Source organism: Oncorhynchus tshawytscha, linkage group LG09, assembly GCF_018296145.1.
Source record: "Oncorhynchus tshawytscha isolate Ot180627B linkage group LG09, Otsh_v2.0, whole genome shotgun sequence".
Taxonomy (NCBI): Eukaryota; Metazoa; Chordata; class Actinopteri; order Salmoniformes; family Salmonidae; genus Oncorhynchus; species Oncorhynchus tshawytscha.
This window is the reverse complement of record NC_056437.1, coordinates 62,972,027-62,995,281: the sequence shown is the minus strand read 5'-3', so window position 1 is coordinate 62,995,281 and position 23,255 is coordinate 62,972,027. Positions and strand designations below refer to the sequence as shown.

The following is a 23,255-nucleotide window of genomic DNA, read 5'->3' as shown; positions in this document are numbered from 1 at the left end:
TCTGACCACTTGCATGATGACGAGTTTCTCACACAACTGGCCTTTCTGGGTGATGTTTTTTCTCGCCTGAATGATCTGAATCTAGGATTACATACAGGGACTCTCCACAACTATATTCAATGTGCGGGACAAAATGGAGGCTATGATTAAGAAGTTGGAGCTCTTTTCTGTCTGCATTAACAAGGACAACACACAGGTCTTTCCATCATCGTATGGTTGTTTGTGTGCAAATGAACTCAAGCTTACGGACCATGTCAAATGTGATATAGGGAAGCACCTGCGTGAGCTGGGTGCGCAATTATGCAGGCTGTGGCTCGAGTGGTTAATGCCCTTGATTTATATTTTTGGCCTTCCTGTGACATCGGGTGCTATAGGTGTCCCCAGTGGTGCGTTGGGAAGACCGCACCACCGTCTGGAGAGCCCTGCAGTTGCAGGCGGTGCAGTTGCCGTACCAGGCGGTGATACAGCCCGACAGGATGCTCTCAATTGTGCACCTGTAAAAGTTTGAGAGGGTTATAAGGGGCCAAGCCAAATTTCTTCAGCCTCCTGAGGTTGAAGAGGTGCAGTTGTGCCTTCATCACCACACTGCAAACCATGGAGCCATTTTGTATTCTACATGAGTCAAATGTAATGGAGTCTGTTGCCCATGTTGTGAATGGTTGCTGTTTATACAAGGATTTCAATTTTTACAATCTTTTGAGCATGGATTAAATTAATTATATTATTTTTGCATTTCAGCCTCTGGGTTATTCCTTTTCATGGTTTTGAGTGTGAGTACCTCTTTAATTCTACAGTCTCACCAACAGCACACATCCATAAACATTATTGTGTAAGTGGAAGCTGGTCTGATGTTGATGATGTGTTTTCCTGTGTGCCAAATACACTAGATGTTGTTTGTAATTGTATTTATTAAGGAGCCCCATTAGCTGCTGCCTAGGCAGCTACTCTTCCTGGGGTACAGAAACATTAAGCCAGTTATATAAAATATTACATGACATTACATTTCATGACACTTTTCACAACACATTAAGTGTGTGCCCTCAGGCCACAACTCTACTACCACATATATATACAGTGGGGCAAAAAAGTATTTAGTCAGCCACTAATTGTGCAAGTTCTCCCACTTAAAAATATGAGAGAGGCCTGTAATTTTCATCATATGTACACTTCAACTATGACAGACAAAATGAGGGGAAAAAATCCAGAAAATCACATTGTAGGATTTTTTAATGAATTTATTTGCAAATTATGGTGGAAAATAAGTATTTGGTCAATAACAAAAGTTTATCTCAATACTTTGTTTATATACCCTTTGTTGGCAATGACAGAGGTCAAATGTTTTCTGTAAGTCTTCACAAGGTTTTCACACACTGTTGCTGGTATTTTGTCCCATTCCTCCATGCAGATCTCCTCTAGAGCAGTGATGTTTCGGGGCTGTTGCTGGGCAACACGGACTTTCAACTCCCTCCAAAGATTTTCTATGGGGTTGAGATCTGGAGGCCACTCCAGGACCTTGAAATGCTTCTTACAAAGCCACTCCTTCTTTGCCCGGGCGGTGTGTTTGGGATCATTGTCATGCTGAAAGACCCAGCCACGTTTCATCTTCAGTGCCCTTGCTGATGGAAGGAGGTTTTCATTCAAAATCTCACGATACATGGCCCCATTCATTCTTTCCTTTACACGGATCAGTCGTCCTGGTCCCTTTGCAGAAAAACAGCCCCAAAGCATGATGTTTCCACTCACATGCTTCACAGTAGGTATGGTGTTCTTTGGATGCAACTCAGCATTCTTTGTCCTCCAAACACGATGAGTTGAGATTTTACCAAAAAGTTATATTTTGGTTTCATCTGACCATATGACATTCTCCCAATCTTCTTCTGGATCATCCAAATGCTCTCTAGCAAACATCAGACGGGCCTGGACATGTGCTGGCTTAAGCAGGGGGACACGTCTGGCACTGCAGGATTTGAGTCCCTGGCGGCGTAGTGTGGTACTGATGGTAGGCTTTGTTACTTTGGTCCCAGCTCTCTGCAGGTCATTCACTAGGTCCTCCCATGTGGTTCTGGGATTTTTGCTCACCGTTCTTGTGATCATTTTGACCCCACGGGGTGAGATCTTGCGTGGAGCCCCAGATCGAGGGAGATTATCAGTGGTCTTGTATGTCTTCCATTTCCTAATAATTGCTCCCACAGTTGATTTCTTCAAACCAAGCTGCTTACCTGTTGCAGATTCGGACTTCCCAGCCTGGTGCAGGTCTACAATTTTGTTTCTGGTGTCCTTTGACAGCTCTTTGGTCTTGGCCATAGTGGAGTTTGGAGTGTGACTGTTTGAGGTTGTTGGACAGGTGTCTTTTATACTGATAACTAGTTCAAACAAACTAGCTCCATGGTTTGCAGTGTGGTGATGTTTGTAGGTGACCAAATACTTATTTTCCACCATAATTTGCAAATAAATTCATTAAATATCCAACAATGTTATTTTCTGGATGTTTTTTTTCTCATTTTGTCTGTCATAGTTGAAGTGTACCTATGAGGAAAATTACAGACCTCTCTCATCTTTTTAAGTGAGAGTACTTGCACAATTGGTGGCTGAATAAATACTTTTTTGCCCCACTGTATGATACAAAATCCATGTGTACGTGTGTGTATCCGTTGTGGAGAAGGTGCTCATTTTGGAAGTGGGCTCTCAGGAATTTCACTTGTGTTAATGCTTCTGGCCATGCCTCAGCCACACCCACATCTAGATGAATGAGGAAATAGGTTGTGCCTCATAAAGACAACAATATATATTGTTATACAGTTGAAGTCATAACTTTACATACACCTTAGCCAAATACATTTAAACTCAGTTTTTCACAATCCCTGACATTTAATCCAAGTAAAAATTCCCTGTTTTAGGTCAGTTAGGATCATCAACACTTTATTTTAAGAATGTGAAATGTCAGAGTAATAGTAGAGAGAATGATTTATTTCAGCTTTTATTTCTTTCATCACATTCCCAGTGGGTCAGCAGTTTACATACACTCAATTAGTATTTGGTAGTGTTGCCTTTAAATTGTTTAACTTGGGTTAAACGTTTCAGGTAGCCTTCCACAAGCTTCCCACAATAAGTTGGGTGAATTTTGGCCCATTCCTCCTGACAAAGCTGGTGTAACTGAGTCCGGTTTGTAGGCCTCCTTTCTCGCACACGCTTTTTCAGTTCTGCCCATTTTCTATAGGATTGAGGTCAGGGCTTTGTGATGACCACTCCAATACCTTGACTTTGTTGTCCTTAAGCCATTTTGCCTCAACGTTGGAAGTATGCTTGGGGTCATTGTCCATTTGAAAGACCCATTTGTGACCAAGCCTTAACTGATGTCTTGATGTTGCTTCAAGATTTTTCCATCCTCATGTAGCCATCTATTTTGTGAAGTGCACCTGTCCCTCCTGCATCAAAGCACCCCCACAACATGATGCTGCCACCCCGTTCTTCACGGTTGGGATGGTGTTCTTCGGCTTGCAAGCATCCCCCCTTTTCCTCCAAACATAATGATGGTCATTATGGCCAAACAGTTCTATTTTTGTTTCATCAGACCAGAGGACATTTCTCCAAAAAGTACGATCTTTGTCCCCATATGCAGTTGAAAACCAAGGAAATACGAAGGATGAACCAGACATTTTTTCTGAGGTCTTGGCTGATTTATTTTGATATTCCCATGATGTCAGGCAGAGGCACTGAGTTTGAAGGTAGGCCATGAAATACATCCACAGGTACACCTCCAATTGACTCAAATTATGTAAATTAGCCTGTCAGAAACTTCTAAAGCCATGACATAATTTTCTGGAATTTTCCAAGCTGTTTAAAGGCACAGTCAACATAGTGTATGTAAACTTCTGACCCACTGGAATTGTGATACAGTGAAATAATCTGTCTGTAAACAATTGTTGGAAAAATTACTTGTGTCATGCACAAAGTAGATGTCCTAACTGACTTGCCAAAACTATAGTTTGTTAACAAGACATTTGTGGAGTGGTTGAAAAACGAGTTTTTAATGACTCCAACCTAAGTGTGTCTAAACTTCAACTGTATATCCATATATGTTCAAATGTATATACTCTGGCTATCTACAGCTCCAAACAGGTGATGGTGGAACAGGTCACGGGTTCAGCCAACAACATATCAGATGCCATTATTCTACTGACCGAGACCATGGTGGAGCGACACGAGGTGAGACCTGTTACAGAAATCAGGTTCTTTTTCAGTCCAGGTTATACCTGGACACCTTTGGATGTTGATGCCATTAAGATGCACACACACATTAACGTTCCTGTTTAAGGTCGTTGTACATGAGCAAAAACACACATAAGATGTGATCATTTCATACAAAATACTTTATAAAAATCGGGAAGGCATGACGTGTTATTTTACCTCACCCACGGGTGGGCGGAGCTCGTGGTGGTGGAGAATCGCCACCCCAGGTACCACCTCCACGTCTCATGACTGTAGTGACAGCTTCATCGTGGTGTTGACCCGCGGGTGCCTCGACTATCGACAGCATCCCTCCGCTTTATAGGTACAGTACACATCAACAACCTCTAACCCTCAAGCTTATTTTTACCTACCGCCTCAATCGGATGTCTGCTCCCGTCTGCACAGGATTCAACCCCACCTCAGTTTTTGTAGTCCGTGCGGACAGGTGCGAATGTGAGCGGATGTTCAATATTGAATCATTTCGTTTGAGCGAACCTAGCAGATCTATCTAGCTCCTTAAGTGTGATAAACAAGCTTTATAAAGAAAATTAATTATTATTTATATTAATGTTCTACCTCTCTTTCTCTCTATCTCAGACAGGTGTTGATGGTTCTGTCTCAGTTGGAGGGCAACGCTGGTTTCTCCATCTCACAGATTGGCCCACAGGAAGGCAGTCCACGCCTTGCTGGGCATGGACACCACACAGCAGGCCTCCATTGGCCTCGTCCACTTTGCCCAAGGACTCTACCTCCTACACCAGGGCTGTTAAATTATTTTCATGGACGGCCAAAACACTTCTAGTGTGTTTCCTTTCCTTCTAAGTGTTTCGGTCCTCCATGTCCGGAATTGAATAGCCCTGCCATACACCATCATCACAGTTGTGCACCGGGGCCTCCCACTCCTCTTTCTATTCTGGTTAGAGCCAGTGTGTGCTGTTCTATGAAGGGAGTAGTACATAGCGTTGTATGAGATCTTCAGTTTCTTCGCAATTTCTCGTATGGAATAGCCTTAATTTCTCAGAACAAGAATAGACTGATGAGTTTCAGAAGAAAGTGCATGGTTTCTGGCCATTTTGCGCCTGTAATCGAACCCACAAATGCTGATGCTCCAGATACTCAACTAGTCTAAAGAAGGCCAGTTTTATTGCTTCTTTCATCAGGATAACAGTTTTCAGCTGTGCTAACATAATTTCAAAAAGGTTTTCTAATGATCAATTAGCCTTTTAAAATGATAAACTTGGATTATCTAACACAACATGACATTGGAACACAGGAGTGATGGTTGCTGATAATGGGCCTCTGTATGCCTATGTAGATAGTCCTTAAATAAATCTGCCATTTCCAGCTACAATAGTAATTTACAACATTAACAATGTCTACACTGTATTTCTGATCAATTTGATGTTATTTTAATGGACAAAAAATGTGCCTTTCTTTAAAAAACAAGGATATTTCTAACTTTTGAATGGTAGTGTAGGACCACCCTCCAAAACCAAGTGAAATCGACACAATCTTAACGTCATCATCATTATAATAATCTGTGATCATGGTAGTGATTCCAAGAGACAAACACATGTGTTGGTTTAGGAAAAATCAAGTTTGGCATTACAGGAGTGCTGAGCATAAAAACATCACAGTGGTTAAAAAAGATTCTATCCACAGGAGGGTGTTGAACGTTCAGGTTGGATACAACAGTGATCTTAGACAGGATATGTGTATATCCTTTCTGTACAAATGCATGTATCCTACCTTAAAGAAATTTGAGAGGCACAAATATTTGCATTTGTGTTGCTCATAACAGTCACATACTCAAATGTATTCTTTATATTTTCTTATGATTTGTATGATTTTAATTGAGTGACAATTTTACTTCTGAATTGATATATGATGATGGTTAGATTTAGTTTCCTACTCTTTGGCAGAATGACACGGAAGGAATAGGGTTGCAAATGTTCCTGAAATGTTCAGGTTTTACATGTAAAATGTAATAAAGTTGTCACAGGCAGTTGACATTCTGACTGTATATGAGATCAGGAAAAAGGACACACAGCCCCAAGTATGAGCAAGATTAAAGACAGCTCAATACAGGTGGTTATGATCAAATGTCTGGCATATTGAAAAATCTCAGTTAATCCTGTATCATAATCATCCACCAGGTGGCCCTGCAAAATGCTCACACCTTGCAAATCTATGGATTAGTTTAGTATTCTATACCATATCATGACATTTTAAAAAGAGGGCTAAATGCATGTTTCTTAATTGAATTAAGATATTTTAGGAGATTAAAATAAGTACTTAATAACATGCACATGTATCTTGTCCCAGTATGCACAGCTGAATGTATCCCTTCATTCTATGTATGTTTGGTAGTTTACTAAAACATTCCCTATTTTATGTCTCAAACCCGAACAAAACCTGTAGCAGAGTTTGCTCAAGTGTAAGGGTGCTTTAGTTAAACAGGGGCTCCATTGGGGAGATTGAGCGAGAGAGAGAGGCACTGGTTTGGGAAAATGTGTAAAAAAATTATTGCATAATTGTTTGGGTTTTTGGATGTGTCCTGCCCTGCCGCCTACAGCCTCCCCATCTTTCCAAAATAGCGCTAGAGAACTTTTAAACTACACAACAATCCAAACGCCAGGTCGGGCCCCAGGGTACGTGCCCTGCGTGCCCGTTTGGTAAGCCGGCCCTGGTAGGCCGGCGATCATAGCGGAATGGGAGTGGGCAGAAAAAATACTGGCTCTGTTATCAAGTCACACCGTCAAAATCTTTGCGAATTATTGGAGAAGAACACTGACCACCAAAGGAAGGCATTTGGACACGTAGAGCAAAATCTGTAAAATTGAGTGTAACTTGGCAGTATGTCTTTACGGATAGTTCTTTGTAGATTTGATAAACTATTTCAAGTCAAAACATATTGAAATCAATAGAAAATAAACACCGGTTGCGAAAAGGAATTAGATTTTTCTGGATTAAATATCAATACAGGTTTGTAGTCTAAATTACCTGGATTCTTCTGTCTGCTTTTGACGAGAAAGAGGAGCGGCGCGTATTCACATCATCATCCCTGTCGGCAGGTAATACACGGGCGTAGTTGAATGATAACCTTTACAACTCAGTTTCCAGTCATTTATCTATCATTCCTAATAGTATTATTCATTAATGAGTAGGCCCTCAAATAATAACTAGGCTATAGGCTATACTCCTCATTAGAATTAGGAACACAATTAAATACTTGTTAAGGAAATAATATTATTCAAATGGCATACTAGTGTTCTATGGAAGTTTAGTATTAATAGTATTCAGTTGATCAAATGGCTCATTATTGATTAATCAATACCATTCAAATAGGTTGTTTATCATGTTTCTGTAGTTGAACTGCCTCAAATAGAGGCAGTTCAACGGGACAAATGTATTTAGCAGATGCTTTGGCCTGGCTGTCAGTCACCCATCCTTTATGTTAGACACACAAGTATTTCTCTGTATCAGTGTGTTTGTCTTCCTTACCTGCTACATAGTTACTATGGCAATGCATTGGTTATTTTTAAATATAGGCTAGCTAGCCCCCTACTTGCCCAGATATTCCATCTTGGATGTACAGTACACTCTTCCCACTGGGCACAGATGTCAATTCAACCTCTATTACACGTTGGTTCAATGTAATTTCATTGAAATGACATGGAAACAACGTTGATCCATTCAATCAGTGTGCCCAGCAGGTTGCTTTCTGTTTAAGGGTCTCTTCTCACAAAGATTAGACCTGTAGACACACAGTCCTTGATAAGCTGAGCAGTGATCACTTTCAGTTGTGTGGGATTTCTTGGTCAGTGGTGACTCTGATCAGTGGTAGAATTATCCAGGAAACAGGTGTGTGTGTGGCACCTTCCATTACCTGGCTGGCGCCATGCGGGGGATGTAATGACTGTAAGGACTGAAGCCATTCTGATCCAGCCAGCCACTCTGTCATGTACCAGCTTATGTAAGACGCACAGTGTTTCATGTAATATTGAATAGGTAGCACTAGGATTCAATATAACCTGTTGGAATCACTGAGAATATTCTGTATAACCTACAGGATGCAGTGACCAGGTTACTGCATGTAGCTAAGTGGTTACCATGCGATGGTTAAATATCACTTTGAGTACCTGCCATCCCCAGTACTTGACTGATTCAATCATAATAAGGGATAAAGGGGGGCTCAGGCTTTAGATGTACTGAATGTGTGTTTCTGATGTGTGTGTCCCCCAGCTGTGCCATGGCGGCCCCCATCACCAATGTTCCTAAAGGCTGTGGCCCCTCCGTGGGCTCCCTGTACTTCAACCTATGTGACTTGACTGCAGTGTGGGGCATCGTGGTGGAGTCACTGGCGGCTTTAGGTGTGGTGACGGCCTTCGTCCTCATCATCATCCTCATGGCCAGCCTTCCCTTCGTGACAGACAGGAAGAGGAAAGGTATGGTGGCCCTGCAGGCCAGCTTTCTGGTCTTCACCCTTGGCCTCTTTGGCCTCTCTTTTGCCTTTATCATGGGCCGGGACTTCACAAGCTGCACCGCGCGTCGCTTCCTGTTTGGTGTACTGTTTGCGGGTGGTCTTGCCTGCCTCCTGATGCATGGGCTGTGGCTGGTGCTCCTGAACCGGCAGGGCCAGGGCCCCCGGGGCTGGATGCTGTGTCTGGGGGCCCTGGCCTTCTGGCTGGTTGAGATCATCATCAATACAGAGTGGCTGATCATCACGGTGGAGAGGAGGCCAATGACAGCCAGTGGCAGCCCTGACATCTCCTGCAGTATCACCAACCAGGACTTTGTCATGGCTTTGATCTATGTCATGGCCCTGCTGCTGGGCGTGGTGCTGATGGCCGTGCCCTCGCTCACACACAAACACAAGGCCTGGCGGCGGGACGGAGCCTTCATCCTGGCCACCGGGGTCTGCTCCATGGCCGTGTGGGTGGCCTGGATCGTCATGTACATCCATGGGAACCAGGTGGCCGGGGACCCCAGCTGGGACGACCCCACCCTGGCCATTGCCCTGGTCAGCAATGCCTGGGTGTTCTTGGTCCTATACACCATCCCAGAAATCTGCTCCCTCACCAAGGAGCAGGAGGAGGGGGATGAGCAGCCCAGTGATGGGGAACACATTATCTACCCAGTCAGGAGCTTGGTCTATGATAACATTCTGAAGGAGCAGAACACTGCAGCAGCATCCCATCAGAACATGTACATGGAGAACAAGGCCTTCTCCATGGACGAACCCAACACAGGTACAGTAGGAAGGCCCAGCCAACCATTCAATCAATCAATATCTGTGTTGTCCCATTTGGGAAATTTGTAGTGCAGTCAGGATAAAAACAACAAAATATACAAACTTTTAAAAAAGAGAGAGAGTAACGCCAGTGCCATCAGCATCATGAATACATTTTTTCCATCCACTAGAAATGTATTTCATGTAGGTTTAATCATTTGAATCTGTTCCATCTGATTTCCTGGAATATTTTCTGTTACATCGGTATCCATGTTTATTTATCACAGGGCTTAATCATTATCTAATAATACTATCAGTCTCTCACGCTCTTATCTTATTGATTTCCCCGTATTTCAACTTTCGTATAGTGACAAGTTACATAACGGGTCTACGCAGTAACACAGTGTTATTATGTATAGATTGGACAGAGATCAACTCAAAGCGGACAAGCAAGGAATCTTGGTTAAATAGTTTTGCGCTCTTCTAGGTTTGATCTGTTCTGGTCCTAGCAATTATTCGCCCATTCTCACCCTACAGTAATGTAAATTATGTTATACAACGGGTGGGTCTAATCCTGAATGTTGATTGGTTAAAACCCCATTCCAGCCAGTGTCTATTCCACAAATTGCCACGGCTAAATCTATGATTTAAAATGCCTATTTACTCTGTTCCATCTGACTGCGTAATCCACTGTCTCATCAACCCAGGCAGGCAAGTTATACACTTGATATCCACTATAAAAAGCATCTCACATTTCTTTTAGACCAACATTTATTTTTTAACAGCGGGGATTTGTATAAACCTTGCTGTCTGTCTCTCCAACATTTGCAACATTGTTTCAATATTCAAATTAAATTTCCTGCTGTCCCATTGTAATGAACGTGTCAGGAGCTGGGACGAGGCAGACATGCAGGCAGTGTTTCTCAGCCAGTCGATATCATGAATCAGCTGGCATAATTTTAATGGATATGTTTAAAAAAATGTCAGTTGAAAAAAGGTGAAACGAAACACAGCTAAATTGCAGTCTTTGCAGCTTCAGTTTAAAGTGATTGTGTTAATGTGGCTGTGTTGTTGGCTAGCTCCTCTGAACAACAGTTTCCTGACGAGGGAGCACATTTTCTATTCCAGGCGAAATCGCGACTCATTAGGTCATTGTTATGGATGTATCCAAATAAATGTCACTGGAAAACAGTTTATGCAAATGCAGCTACTTTGCTGTTATTCTGGCTGCACTTTTTGACGCGACTGTAAATTAGCCGTAGTTGGCTAGCTAGCAAGCCAGTATGGCAAAGGAACATTAAGAACGAACGACTGGGTCGCGTCCATAGATGCAGAACAAGAAGTCTGAACGTCTGGGTCGCGTCTCTAGCAAGTCTAGATTTGTGTCGGGACTATATCTTGTTGAAGGATGAAATAGTATGAATACATTCATCCAAATAACGTTTTCAATGAAAATATGTCAATCATTATTTGAATAGGTTGGTAACCCGTTGTATAAAAAGTGATAATGCCCTTGAAGCCAGTGTTTGGAGGATATATTGGCACTGGCCTAACAACACCCATGGCAATATATCCTCCAAACACCGGCTTCTCAGGCATTATCACTTAAATATACATTTATTAAGTACACCCATCTAGTACCGGGTCGTGCGTGAAAAGCCCAAGAGGCCACCCGTCTCTAAAATACTGGAACCGGAGTGCCTGGCGCAGACAATAATACCACGCTCAAAGTTGCTTCAGTCACTCGTTTTGCCTATTCTAACGTTCAATCGAACAGTAACTGAACGACTTGATGCTTGTCTGCTTGCTTTATATAGCAAGCGACCGCAATGTGACTGTAGGAGTGAACCATTTTCGTGAATCGAGTGGTGTACCTAATAGACTGGACACTGAGTGTATATAAAACATTAAGAACACCTGCTCTTTCCATGACAGACTGTACAGGTGAATCCAGGTGAAAGATCCAGGTGAAAGATATGATCCCTTACTGATGTCACTTGTTAAATCCTCTTTAATCAGTGTAGATGAAGGTGAGGAGACAGGTTAAAGAAGGATTTTTTAAGCCTTGAGACATGGATTGTGTATGTCTAATCAAATTTTATTGGTCACATACACATATTTAGCAGATGTTATTGTGGGTGCAACGAAATGCGTGTATTCCTAGCTCCAACAGTTCAATAGTATCTAACAATACACACCAATGTTCCTACTGTTTGGTATACTCAGTGTATATCAGTAGTAGATATGGAGTAAGAAAAGTGTGCCCCTCTGTCGTCCCACGCCAGCTTAACCTGTTTGAGGATGCCATCTCCTGACTGACACGTTAAACCGGCTCTGGTTTCTGATGTAACACTCTGTTCTGTTTCCTGTTCACCTGCCCACTAAAACACACAGGAGAGCATGTGCCTTTCCACTGATCTCAGTCGTCAGACAACATAGGTGTGTTCCCCAAATGGCACCCTATTCCATACATAGTGCACTACTTTTGACCTGGGCCCTGATCAAAAGAAGTACACTAGGGCTGCGTTTACACAGGCAGCCCAATTCTGATATTTTTTTCACAAATTGGTCTTTTGACCAATCAGATCAACTGATGAGAAAACATTTGATGGAATTGGTCAAAAGTGAAAAACATATCAGGATTTGGCTGGCTGAAAAACAGCCTATGTAGGGAATATGGGGGCATTTGGGAAACATACAATGTATCATTTTTTTCTCTTCCCATTATTTATTTTGGTCTTTGCTGGGAAAATGGGGTTAGTGTTGGTTGGATTTCAGCGTATTTGCTCTAGATTTCTAAGTAACAATGTGTAGAGACTAGAATTCTCCATATTTTCTACTGGTTGGATCCATTTTTGTACATGTCTACCTACTACATACAGGTGTCTCTCTGGCCAGTAGGAGGTAATACCTATAACCGCATGAAAACAGCATAATTGGCTTTGTTTACTAATGTATGTAGACATGAAAGCTTTTAATAACATTTTTGACCTTTCCCCTCTACACAGCCTGGCCTGGGTGATCTCATACTGTATATTTGCCAACCTGGGCTAGAGAGGGAGAGAGTCCTTTTGTGATCTGAGCTGTACAGTATCAGTTATACTCTTGAAATTCAAATGGAACAAATAGGAGATCTAGGCTATGACTCAAATGGCACCCTATTCTCTATGTGCCCAGGTCAAAAGTAGTATGCTATGTAGGAAATAGGGTGCCATTTGGAATGCAGTTTTACTATTCACATGGTAATGGAACACACAGAAAAGCTATTCTCCATCTAGGGTCAGTTTGACCTATTCTATGGTCAGGTTTACCTGTTCTGTTTGTAGAGCTTTACAGTACCTAATAGCATAATAACCTGTTATTTAAGAGACTTGCTGCCTAACAAATGGCACCTTATTTCCTGTATAGTGTAATAGTTTTGACCGGGGCTCTGGGGTTCCATTTGACAGGACGAGGGGATGTGCGGGCTGGGTTGTGAACTTTGACCCCAGTAATTGTCTGTTTCCATCCTAATCACCCCCTCCCACCACCACCACCACACACACACATCTCTTTGGTTACGGTATTAAACAGGTATTAAACAGGATGAAAATGTTGTGGTGAAAGTTTGAAACACAGAAGTAATGATTGTGTGAATACTGTAAATTACAGTATATTATAAGGAAATACCCAGCTTGATGTGGACTGTAAATGGGTTACAATGAGCTGATCGACTGTCCTGTTCGGCTATGATTAAACACACATTTTTATGTTTCTGTTGCCCAGAGTGCAAATTAACCCATGCCATTCGGGGTGGTCTCTGTATTGAGTGCATGATCTTGCATTTTATTTTATGGGCCTAATAATAAAGACGTCATTTAAATTGTAAAAATGTATTACCTTTTAATGTGGCATAAACACAACCAGTCATGATATTTTTGGTCTTTGCTGGGAATAACAACTGCCTTTTTCAGAGGCAGAACGACAGATTTTTACCTTGTCAGCTCGGGGATTCGATCTTGCAACCTTTCAGTTACTAGTCCAACGCTCTAACCACTAGGCTACCAGCAAAGAAAACAAATATTTATAGAAAATAATAAAGCTAAATCAGTGGTCTACTACTTCTGGCCACAGATGGCATGGAGAACACCAGTAACCGTGTGTACCTGAAAAACAAAACAATTAGCACTCTAAACAGCTGACTGACAAAAGCAAACAATGATAAATCAACGGATAAATTGAATGCATTGGAATAAAGGCATATGCTATTTTATCAAAGACACATGGCAAACAAAGGCGAAAATGAGGAAGTACAAAGGAAAATCTATGCATAAAAGGAGCTCAGCTGAGGCCGAAATTCAGCACTACTAAGTGGACAGCACCACCACATAGAAATAAATGGTTTAAACCATGACAGAGAGGTGGGGGTGTTCATTTCATTGGAAGCTTTTATTTTAATATTTACCATTGCATTTTAAACAAATAGGTTCATGGTTCAATTAGCATTATTTAGAGACCCCCCCATGCATTTAGGAGAGCTAACGTCTCATTTAGGGGGAGCTGAGCCCCCCCCCCTCGACTCCCCAGTAATTCGCACCATGATGTTGCCATAGAGACAGTGGCTCACGCATTCTCTTAAAATAATGTCAGATGTATCCGATAGTGATGTATGTGACATATCCAAATGGAACATTATATTATCTTTGTCTGTGACATGTACTTACCGCAAGTGATAAAGTTGAAACTATAATTATTTGTAAGGAACTGGTAGTTTGTAACTTTAAGGGAGCTGGTCAGAAATGTAATCCCATTATTACAAAATCCCAGTGTATATTTGATCATTCAGCCCTAAGCGATCCAAAGTAATTGAAGCACTTGCAGCTGAGTTTTGAAGTTTAAATTAATTTTAATTTCTTTCTTTCTTCCATTCCTCTCTCCCTCTTCTCCCTAGCAGCCAACAAGCCTGTATCTCCATACGGTGGTTATAGCGGTCAGCTCCGCAGCTGTGTGTACCAGCCCACAGAACTAGCTCTAATCACCAAGAGCCTGGCAAATGTGAGTGGGTTTTACCCAATACACTGACTTAAACCCTCATATCATTATCACACTAGTGTTATTCTCCAAGAAATACATACCCGAAACCAACCGTTTTTTAATTCTCTATGTGTGCGTGTCCTCTCTACAGAGGGACCAGTCCCATGAGACGGGCCTCCCCAGGGCCACGTCCCCCCCTCTAAACCAGAGCAGCAGCTCCCTGCCTCACTCTCTAGTGCCCCTACCCACCACAGGACTGTCCCCAGCAGTCAGTGTAAGCACTTCACTGCCATCATACACAACAGTATACTGCGCATCCATGGTGTTTTTGCTGTCTTCTTTCCCTTTTTAAAACTACTGAGCCGAGCTGAGCTGTACTATGCTGGCCTGGTTATGCATCCACCATAGTTGCTGGAAAAGTCCATGTGAAAAGAACATATCTGAGCCTGCACAGGACAGTTTGGGTTGGCACGACAGTGTGAAAAGTAGAGGATTTCAAATCTAATTCTTCTGCCTTGTCTTTCTCAGGGAAATGGTGTGTATAAGAAGCCTCTGTGGTGAATCTATGCTACTACAACCTGGTTCCTGTTCTTCACCCTCCCCCTATTCTACTCTGTGCCCTAGTTTCCCCTGCAGCCCCAAAACCTTTGACCACTGTAGAGGCCAGGCTGTTCTGTACATACAGTAGGGCTGGAGGGAGCCAGTGTCAGAGGAGAGGCCACAGTCTTGGTGCTGTGCACCCAGAACAAGTGTGTCTCTCATCTCCCTGTGTCTCATCCAGACTGTCCCAGTGGCAGTACTAGCCACCCTCCACCCACCCATCTCCCAAGCCAGCACTCCCCACCCCCGGGCCACAACCCCATGCACTGATGGGAGATCCAACCAACACAGCAACACACAGCAGTGTGGCCAGAGTGAATGGACAATGAGGCAGTTTCAAAAGGAATTTGTTGCACAGCCATAAAAACCTTTCAGTCTAAGCCCTGTAAAAAATCTAAAGGAAGTTTGTTCTGAAGTGTCTGTCCTATATATAAGAAATACTTAAAACATTTTTTTACTTGTATTTAACCACTTATTTTTTGGAACTAAACTGTTTCCATATATACTTCCATTCATTTGGTACTGGGAGACCTTCAGACGAGTCCTGTGAAAGCCTCTGGGCATCCTAGAGCAAATGTACAGTGGCTTGCGAAGTATTCACGATTTTTCCTATTTTTCCTATTTTATTGCCTTACAACCTGGAATTAAAATAGATTTTTCAGGGGTTTGTTTCATCTGATTTACACAACAACATTTGAAGATGTAAATTAATTTCTATTGTGAAACAAACAAGAAATAAGACAAAAAAAAAACGGAACTTGAGCGTGCATAACTATTCACTATTCAAAAGTCAATACTTTGTAGAGCCACCTTTTGCAACAATTACAGCTGCAAGTCTCTTGGGGTATGTCTTTATAAGCTTGGCACATCTAGGCACTGGGATTTTTGCCAATTCTTCAATGCAAAACTGCTCCAGATCCTTCAAGTTGGATGGGTTCCGCTGGTGTACAGCAATTTTTAAGTTATACCACAGAATCTCAATTGGATGGAGGTCTGGGCTTTGACTTGGCCATTCCAAGACATTTAAATGTTTCTCCTTAAAATACTTGAGTGTTGCTTTAGCAGTATGCTTAGGGTCATTGTCCTGCTGGAAGGTGAACCACTGTCCCAGTCTCAAATCTCTGGAAGACTGAAACAGGTTTCCCTCAAGAATTTCCCTGTATTTAGCGCCATCCATCATTCCTTCAATTCTGACCAGTTTCCCAGTCCCTGCTGATGGAAAAACATCCTCATAGCATGATGCTGCCACCACCATGCTTCACTGTGGGGATGTGTTCTTGGGGTGACGAGAGGTGTTGGGTTTGTGCCAGACATAGCGTTTTCCTTGATGGACAAAAAGCTACATTTTAGGTCTCATCTGATCAGAGTAACTTATTCCATATGTTTGGGGAGTCTCCCACATGCCTTTTGGCGAACACCAAACGTGTTTGCTTATTTTTCTTCTTTAATCAATGGCTTTTTTTCTGGCCACTCTTCTATAAAGCCCAGCTCTGTGGAGCGTACGGCTTAAAGTGATCCTATGGACAGATACCCCAATCTCCACTGTGGCGCTTTGCATCTCCTTCAGGGTTATCTTTGGTCTCTTTGTTGCCTCTCTGATTAATGCCCTCCTTGCCTGGTCTGTGAGTTTTGGTGGGAAGCCCTCTCTTGGCAGGTTTGTTGTTGTGCCATATTCTTTCCATTTTTTAATAATGGATTTAATGGTGCTCAGTGGGATGTTCAAAGTTTCGGATATTTTTTTTATAACCCAACCCTGATCTGTACTTCTCCACAACTTTGTCCCTGACCTGTTTGGAGAGCTCCTTGGTCTTGGTGGTGCCCCTTGTTTAGTGGTGTTGCAGATTCTGGGGACTTTCAGAACAGGTGTATATACTCTGAGATCATGTGACAGATCATGTGACACTTAAATAAAGTCCACCTGTGTGCAATCTAACTAATTATATTACTTCTGGAGGTAATTGGTTGCACCAGATCTTATTTAGGGGCTTCATAGCAAAGGGGGTGAATACATATGCATGCACTACTTTTCCATTTTTTTGAATTTTTTTAAACAAGTTACTTTTTAAAATTTCACTTCACCAATTGGACTATTTTGTGTATGTCCATTACATGAAATCCAAATAAATTACAGGTTGTAATGCAACAAAATAGGAAAAACGCCAAGGAGGATGAATACTTTTGCAAGGCACCGTGCGACTGACATGTACATGTTCGTGAGACACTCACCTTTCCACAGAGGGGTTATTAGTGTGTAGCTCAGACCTTGGACACTACAGACAGAAATTGTCAGATCGGCTGTAACTACTTCAGATAAGTCCCATGACGCTTGTGGGGGTCGTAGAGCAAAACGGAGACCACCATCGTGTTCATGAGATTTTCTACCTTTATAATAGTTTGTAGGCCAAACCGTTTGGATGCTACAGACAATGTTGTGTTTCGGGATATCTCATGGTCTGACAAACACCACTCTGTCACCTTTCACCGCAAGTGCGACATCGGCTGATGTGGGGGAATGAGACGCATCCAATGCAAGATATCTCTATCTTAAACGGACAGATTTTTATTGGGATTTTTTTATTCTAATTTGATTTCCTTTGGGGTGCAAACATTACATCTAGGGGGTTAAATTAATGTGACTATGAGAATCACATTATAATGAAGAGAAAGGGAAGGCGAGACATGGACAGAGACAGGAGAGAGGATAGATTCTTTCACGTTGTCTGTTCTTATCTTACGCTTACCTGTTTTATCAGCATCCACCTTCACCCCTGACCCCTAAGCTTAGTGTGTTTCGTTTCTGTTCTCTCTGGGATCACTGCTGTCCTGTTATAGTCGACAGACTTTCACAGGAGGGCAATGTGTCTCCTTTTAGTTCTGTTATATTGGACAGGGAATGGAGATAAGGGATTCAAACAAGTTTATCAACAAACCAGGGCTTTTAAGCTGCATTTCCGCCATGTTTTGGGGGGACCAATCAAATCAGATCTTTTCACAGCAGCACGGTTTGGTCAAAATACCAATTAGTGAAAAAAATATAATTGGGGTGGATATCTAAACACAGTGATATTGTTTAAGAAACTGGTCTTACACTGTATTTCTATGTGTTTAAAACACCAAGGCACTGATGTATACACTAAATATAGGTCTTTACATATTTTGGAAATTATTATAATTTATTGTATTTTCACCTTGAGAACTTTAAATGTGTATACAGGACAGTATATATTCTCCCTCTAGTTTGATTTGTCACATGTATCTACTGTAAATTGTTATTTTATTGGTTATGAATTCCTCCCTCAATGGGGACTTGTTTGGGTGCTTCTGTATTTACACTTTACTGTTCAGAAGTGTAATAACTAAATCTGTTAAAATTAAACATATCAGCCATAATAGAAAATATTTCTAACTTGTCATTTTCTGTCAATAGAAACATTCAACATTAAATAAATAATTAAATCACACTACACGTCTTGTTTGATATCATCCCTTGGATAAAATGGTCAAGGTGGGAATAGCTCCAATACTGTATCTGGAAAAGAGGCAGATACTGTAGATAGTGTAGTAGGGAACATCGCAAGAGGAAGTGTCCTGAGAATGAAAATACACCTCTGAGGAGTTATTTACATACACAGCTCTGATAAGCTTCGTTGCCTGCTGGGGCCTCCGACATGGATGTGTGTGTGTGCATGGGCATCAGTGTTTCTGATTCACACACAAGCACATGCATACTACACACCAACACAGACACACTGCATACTACACACACACACAATACACCAGTGGCGGTCTGTGCCATTTAAGATGAGGGATGATGATTTTGTTTTTTAAATGAACATGGCCTTATTTCTATAACAGCATATTGGATGACAGTCATTCATATTCCATTCACCCAGTTCAATGTAACATTGATAGGTTTAAGTTACTACATGATACTCAAATTCTCTCTATACCCATCATGAGGTTGCTACAACCTGGCCTATGAATGTTTACAACGTAGGTGCACAGGTCAAGAGAAAGACTTTCGTCTGCATCTAGCTGATCTAGGGTGTAATCAGTAGAGGTACGTGGGTAAAATCCCTGGGGAAGCCAATCCAGGAAAAAAATAGCCATATTACAACCGATGTGTTGTGATAATTGCGTTGTTTGCTCTATAACTTGTTAGTTCATATACCGTGATATATAAGACCGAGACAATAAGACACAGTGGCAGAATAAATTCAACCACACATTTGTTTCATTACAAAACCGGAGAGCAACATCTCTCCGGTGAAGTCCACAATTGCTTGTCAGTTACATGACCTATAGCATGGTCAAGTAAGGTAATGTTTCAGACATTTTCGGACTACTAAACTATTGATTTAGAACCACAGGGTTATCGCAAGTCAAAGAAAACAGGATCTGCCTCCACTATTCCAGCACCATCTAATCACCTATGCCTAGTCTAATATAGTGACAACTAAAATATACCAAAAACTACTGTCCAATCAACGTAAGCTAAATATGTGGCTGTGCATTGGACTGATTTCTTGCATGCAAGTAGAAAAAAAACATGTTGACTCACCCTACTTGTAGAGAAACGCCAGTACTATCATCTTTCATGTTGCCTAAACTGTCTATGACACTGTCATACAGTACACACCTGTAATTTTTGTTGTCCTAGGCTACCTGGCTAAAATACTTGCTCGCAAGCCTAACTTCCTTTCATGGGCAACGATACACCAGGCCAGCTAATTAACATTAGCATACTACATCTAGCTACATGTTGAACCTCCATCCTCAGGCCAGGGGCACAATGTATGAATTTATGGTTGGATCAGAATCGCCGCTATAAATCATTGGCAAGTAAGGAGAATTAAGTTAAACCACAAGTCCAAATCCCTATCTCCATCAATGGTTAATTTAGGAAAGGGACCATTTAAGATAACTAGTTAGCCACCGGAGCATGACACAACGAGATGCAACAATTCAAGTTGTTTTCTGTCAATAATGACGTTTGGCCTGTGATGTGATTGGTCTGAAGCCATATCCAAACTGGCTCCCCTTGACACGTTTTTTTTTTGGTGTGCCAGGACCATTCACAGTTGAGCTCACTGTTTAGGTCAACTTTGATTGGCCATTATTTTATTTTTAAGAGGCCAAATGCTCTCTGGCTTCCCTTGCATTCAATGCTACGGGCAGCAACAATGTTATACTCTTTCTGACCAGACAGCATCAGCTAAATATACTACACATACTGAGACAGAGGGGCGCTGTTTCGTTCGCTCGGATGCTTTCTCCGGTGATACATTCAGCCCCTAGCAAACAGATGGAAATTTATGAAACAGAGATTAATTCTTTTTTTTTTTCTTGTTACATTTTTTGGGGGAAGCATGGCTGACCAAGTTACTTTTTAAAATGAGCCCTGCACAATACAAAACACACATCAATAAAAAACACAAAATACTAATTACCAAACATGATCATTAAATAAATTAAATAAAAAGTATTCACTTAGAACATAATCTCTCCTGTGGACAATGTTCTGGTATTATATTTGACAAGGTTGAAGCGCTTCTGACACCATGATGTGTACTGCGCATCAGAGCACAAGCAAATGGCTCAGCTTCAAATGTTAATGATCAATTTTGTGATACCGGAGCCCTACCTGTAAACCTAGTAATTGATTTTAAAAAACAAACCCAACCCGAAGTATAATCTCGGGGACCATCGGGCTCGGATAGCAGAGCTCTACACTGCATACTATACAGCCTGTGACTGTGTTTTTGTATTATACATGTTGGTTACAATGTGTATATTTGTTGTATATACAGGGTGCATTTGTAAAAGAGACCTAGGTCTCAATGTCTTCCCTGTTAAAATAAAGGTAAAACATAAATGAAATAAATAGTGCACAGCTACACACTGCATGTCCACTCGTGTATACTATCCAACCACACTGCTTTTGAGAGAGATCAGACTCTCCTTGAATGAAGTAGCTGAAACTAAGAACCTGAATATGTGTATCCCCTCAATCAAGCCAGAAGGATATGAGAACAGGATTCATAATACGAGTTTTGTCAGGCAGTGGAATGATGCAGTACATTAGTGTCCATCCCAAATGGCAGCATATCCCCTATGGGCTCTGGTCAGAAGTTGTACACTATAAAGGGAATAGGGTACCATTTGAGATGAAAACATAGATTCAAGATGCAATAAGTCCTTGTGGTTATGAAACCGTTGAGTCATGTCAGTGCATTCATCAAGAACAGTCTTCCATCCAGAGGTATCCAGGGCCAGAAAGCAGGAGTACATGTTATATAAAAGGAGTTGAGTGGGCTGCGAGTAGAGCCCTCTCGCAACCAACCTACACAAGAATGTTTGTTATATTTTCTATTTCTACATTACACAGGATATAAAAGTGTATGGGTAATGGTAAACAGCTGTATGAAGAGTAGCAGCTGTGTAAAAAATACAAGTTCAGAGCCATATTCTATTCACACAGTATTATTTGATTTTTCACTAAACATGGCCCAGTCTGGGTTGAGGCAGCTGCCCTCTTGTTCGCTTCATTAAAATGAGTTCCCCCTTCCCACTGGGAGAAGTAGCTATAAGATATTTATTCATGTGTAATTTGTCACTGCACACACAACAGGCATACACAAACACACAATTACTCTCATTGAGCTATGGCTGCCTAGCAGCAGCAGGCTGAGAAACCTCTTCCTCATCCACCCACTCCTCTTCTTGTTACCTGTGCTGGGCTGTGTTGTTCAGTCAGTCAGCAGCCCTGGGTTCGTTAACACAGAGGAGACAAGTAGGCTGCAGAATGGAGAAGACTCTAGGGGTCATTAATAGCAAACAAACAAACTGGTCAGATGCATGCAGACATGAGTCAGCATTATGTTGAACGCTTTAAAGGCCCCATCTGTCATTTCAATAGCATGACTGTTTTTGGATGCAGAGTTTTAGATTAGCAAGAAACTGGTGCTGCAAATGGTCAGAGTATAGGAAAAATATAAAGATCAAGGTTAAAATAAAAATCTTCACAATAGCTTCTTAGTTACATAACTCAGTGATAAACAGCAGGTTTCTGTGGACTAGAACCCCAGTGAAGACGTGTGTGCCCTGTTTGAATGTATACATAATTACATTTACACAAATAAGACATAGTTAGGAATAGGACAGACCACCTGCAAATCATTACCTAGCGAGTCCCCATGCATCTCATTGTTACAGCTAGGTCAACACTTCAAGAACACAGAGTATATACACGTCATAGATAAAGACCAAAAAGTGACTATAGATTACCTCTAGAAAGACTGCAGTTACGTCCCAAATGGCTCGTATTCCTTTTATAGTGCAGTACTTTTGACCAGGGCCCATGTCAAAAATAGTGCACTATACAGGGAATAGGGTGCCATTTGGGACACACATTGCCTCTTGTTTTCTGATAACACCAATATGATGGGTCATAGATTACGGCCATAACCCATAATGGATAACTGATGAGTTGTTTCCATGGAGACAGATTCCAAACAGACAAAGAGCAATGGGGAATTCCTGGTTTACGCACAGTAGTCCGTTCAGCATTTCTACTGCATCTGCAACATTTCATATGTTACCGTTTACTTCTTCCTGAGCAAACACGTCCCTGCTTAACTTCAACTGAAAATAAAAGGCTGAGTCTTGATCTACAGAACAGAAACTTATTGTGAATCACTACTAGTGTTCAAAGTTACCCTTGAATGACTTAGGTACATGAAGGCTTGAAAAGGTACATGAAGGCTTGAAAAGGTACATGAAGGCTTGAGTACATAGAGATTATTCACATGTAATTCTATGGTACAGTACCCCCCTGAAACTATGAGCAATGAAAATATTGGTCATTGAGCTTAGCGGATACAGTCCAGTCAGCCAGCCTTCACTAGAAATCACAACCACCTGTCCAGTCTCTCTCTCACTGGGCAACAGGGATTTACTGTCACCATGGCAACACTCGACAGACCTACACAACATCAGGCATGTTCAAAGGTGTGGCTACAGTCAAGCTGATTAAACAGCAGAGTTCATCCATCCACAGTCAGTAGAAATTGTTATTATATAATCTATTATTTCTGTATAGCTGTACACAGTCACTGTCATAGGGATGACAAAGCAGGGGAGAGAATTTTTTTAATTTTTAAAGTGGACCAAGACAGAT

At 41.6% G+C, this 23,255-nt stretch overlaps 1 protein-coding gene and 1 long non-coding RNA gene across 3 annotated transcripts; both read left to right on the top strand.

Moving 5' to 3' along the window:
* Nucleotides 1-201: 201 nt before the first annotated feature.
* On the top strand, nucleotides 202-5,177 carry LOC112246433. Its single transcript, XR_002952921.2, has 3 exons — nucleotides 202-770; nucleotides 4,110-4,552; nucleotides 4,828-5,177. It is a non-coding gene; the product is annotated as an uncharacterized LOC112246433 (long non-coding RNA).
* Nucleotides 5,178-6,909: 1,732 nt separating this feature from the next.
* Nucleotides 6,910-15,865, top strand: LOC112246420 (G-protein coupled receptor family C group 5 member C-like). 2 transcript variants are annotated; one of them, XM_024414733.2, is made up of 5 exons: nucleotides 6,910-7,304; nucleotides 8,476-9,482; nucleotides 14,397-14,497; nucleotides 14,628-14,750; nucleotides 15,005-15,865. In XM_024414733.2, the coding sequence occupies exons 2-5, from the start codon at nucleotides 8,483-8,485 to the stop codon at nucleotides 15,035-15,037; spliced, it is 1,257 nt and encodes a 418-aa protein (XP_024270501.1). In that variant the 5' UTR covers nucleotides 6,910-7,304; nucleotides 8,476-8,482; the 3' UTR covers nucleotides 15,038-15,865. The 2 variants fall into 2 exon arrangements, with proteins under 2 accessions (XP_024270501.1, XP_024270500.1); XM_024414732.2 differs by having other exon boundaries at nucleotides 14,394-14,497.
* Nucleotides 15,866-23,255: the final 7,390 nt, after the last annotated feature.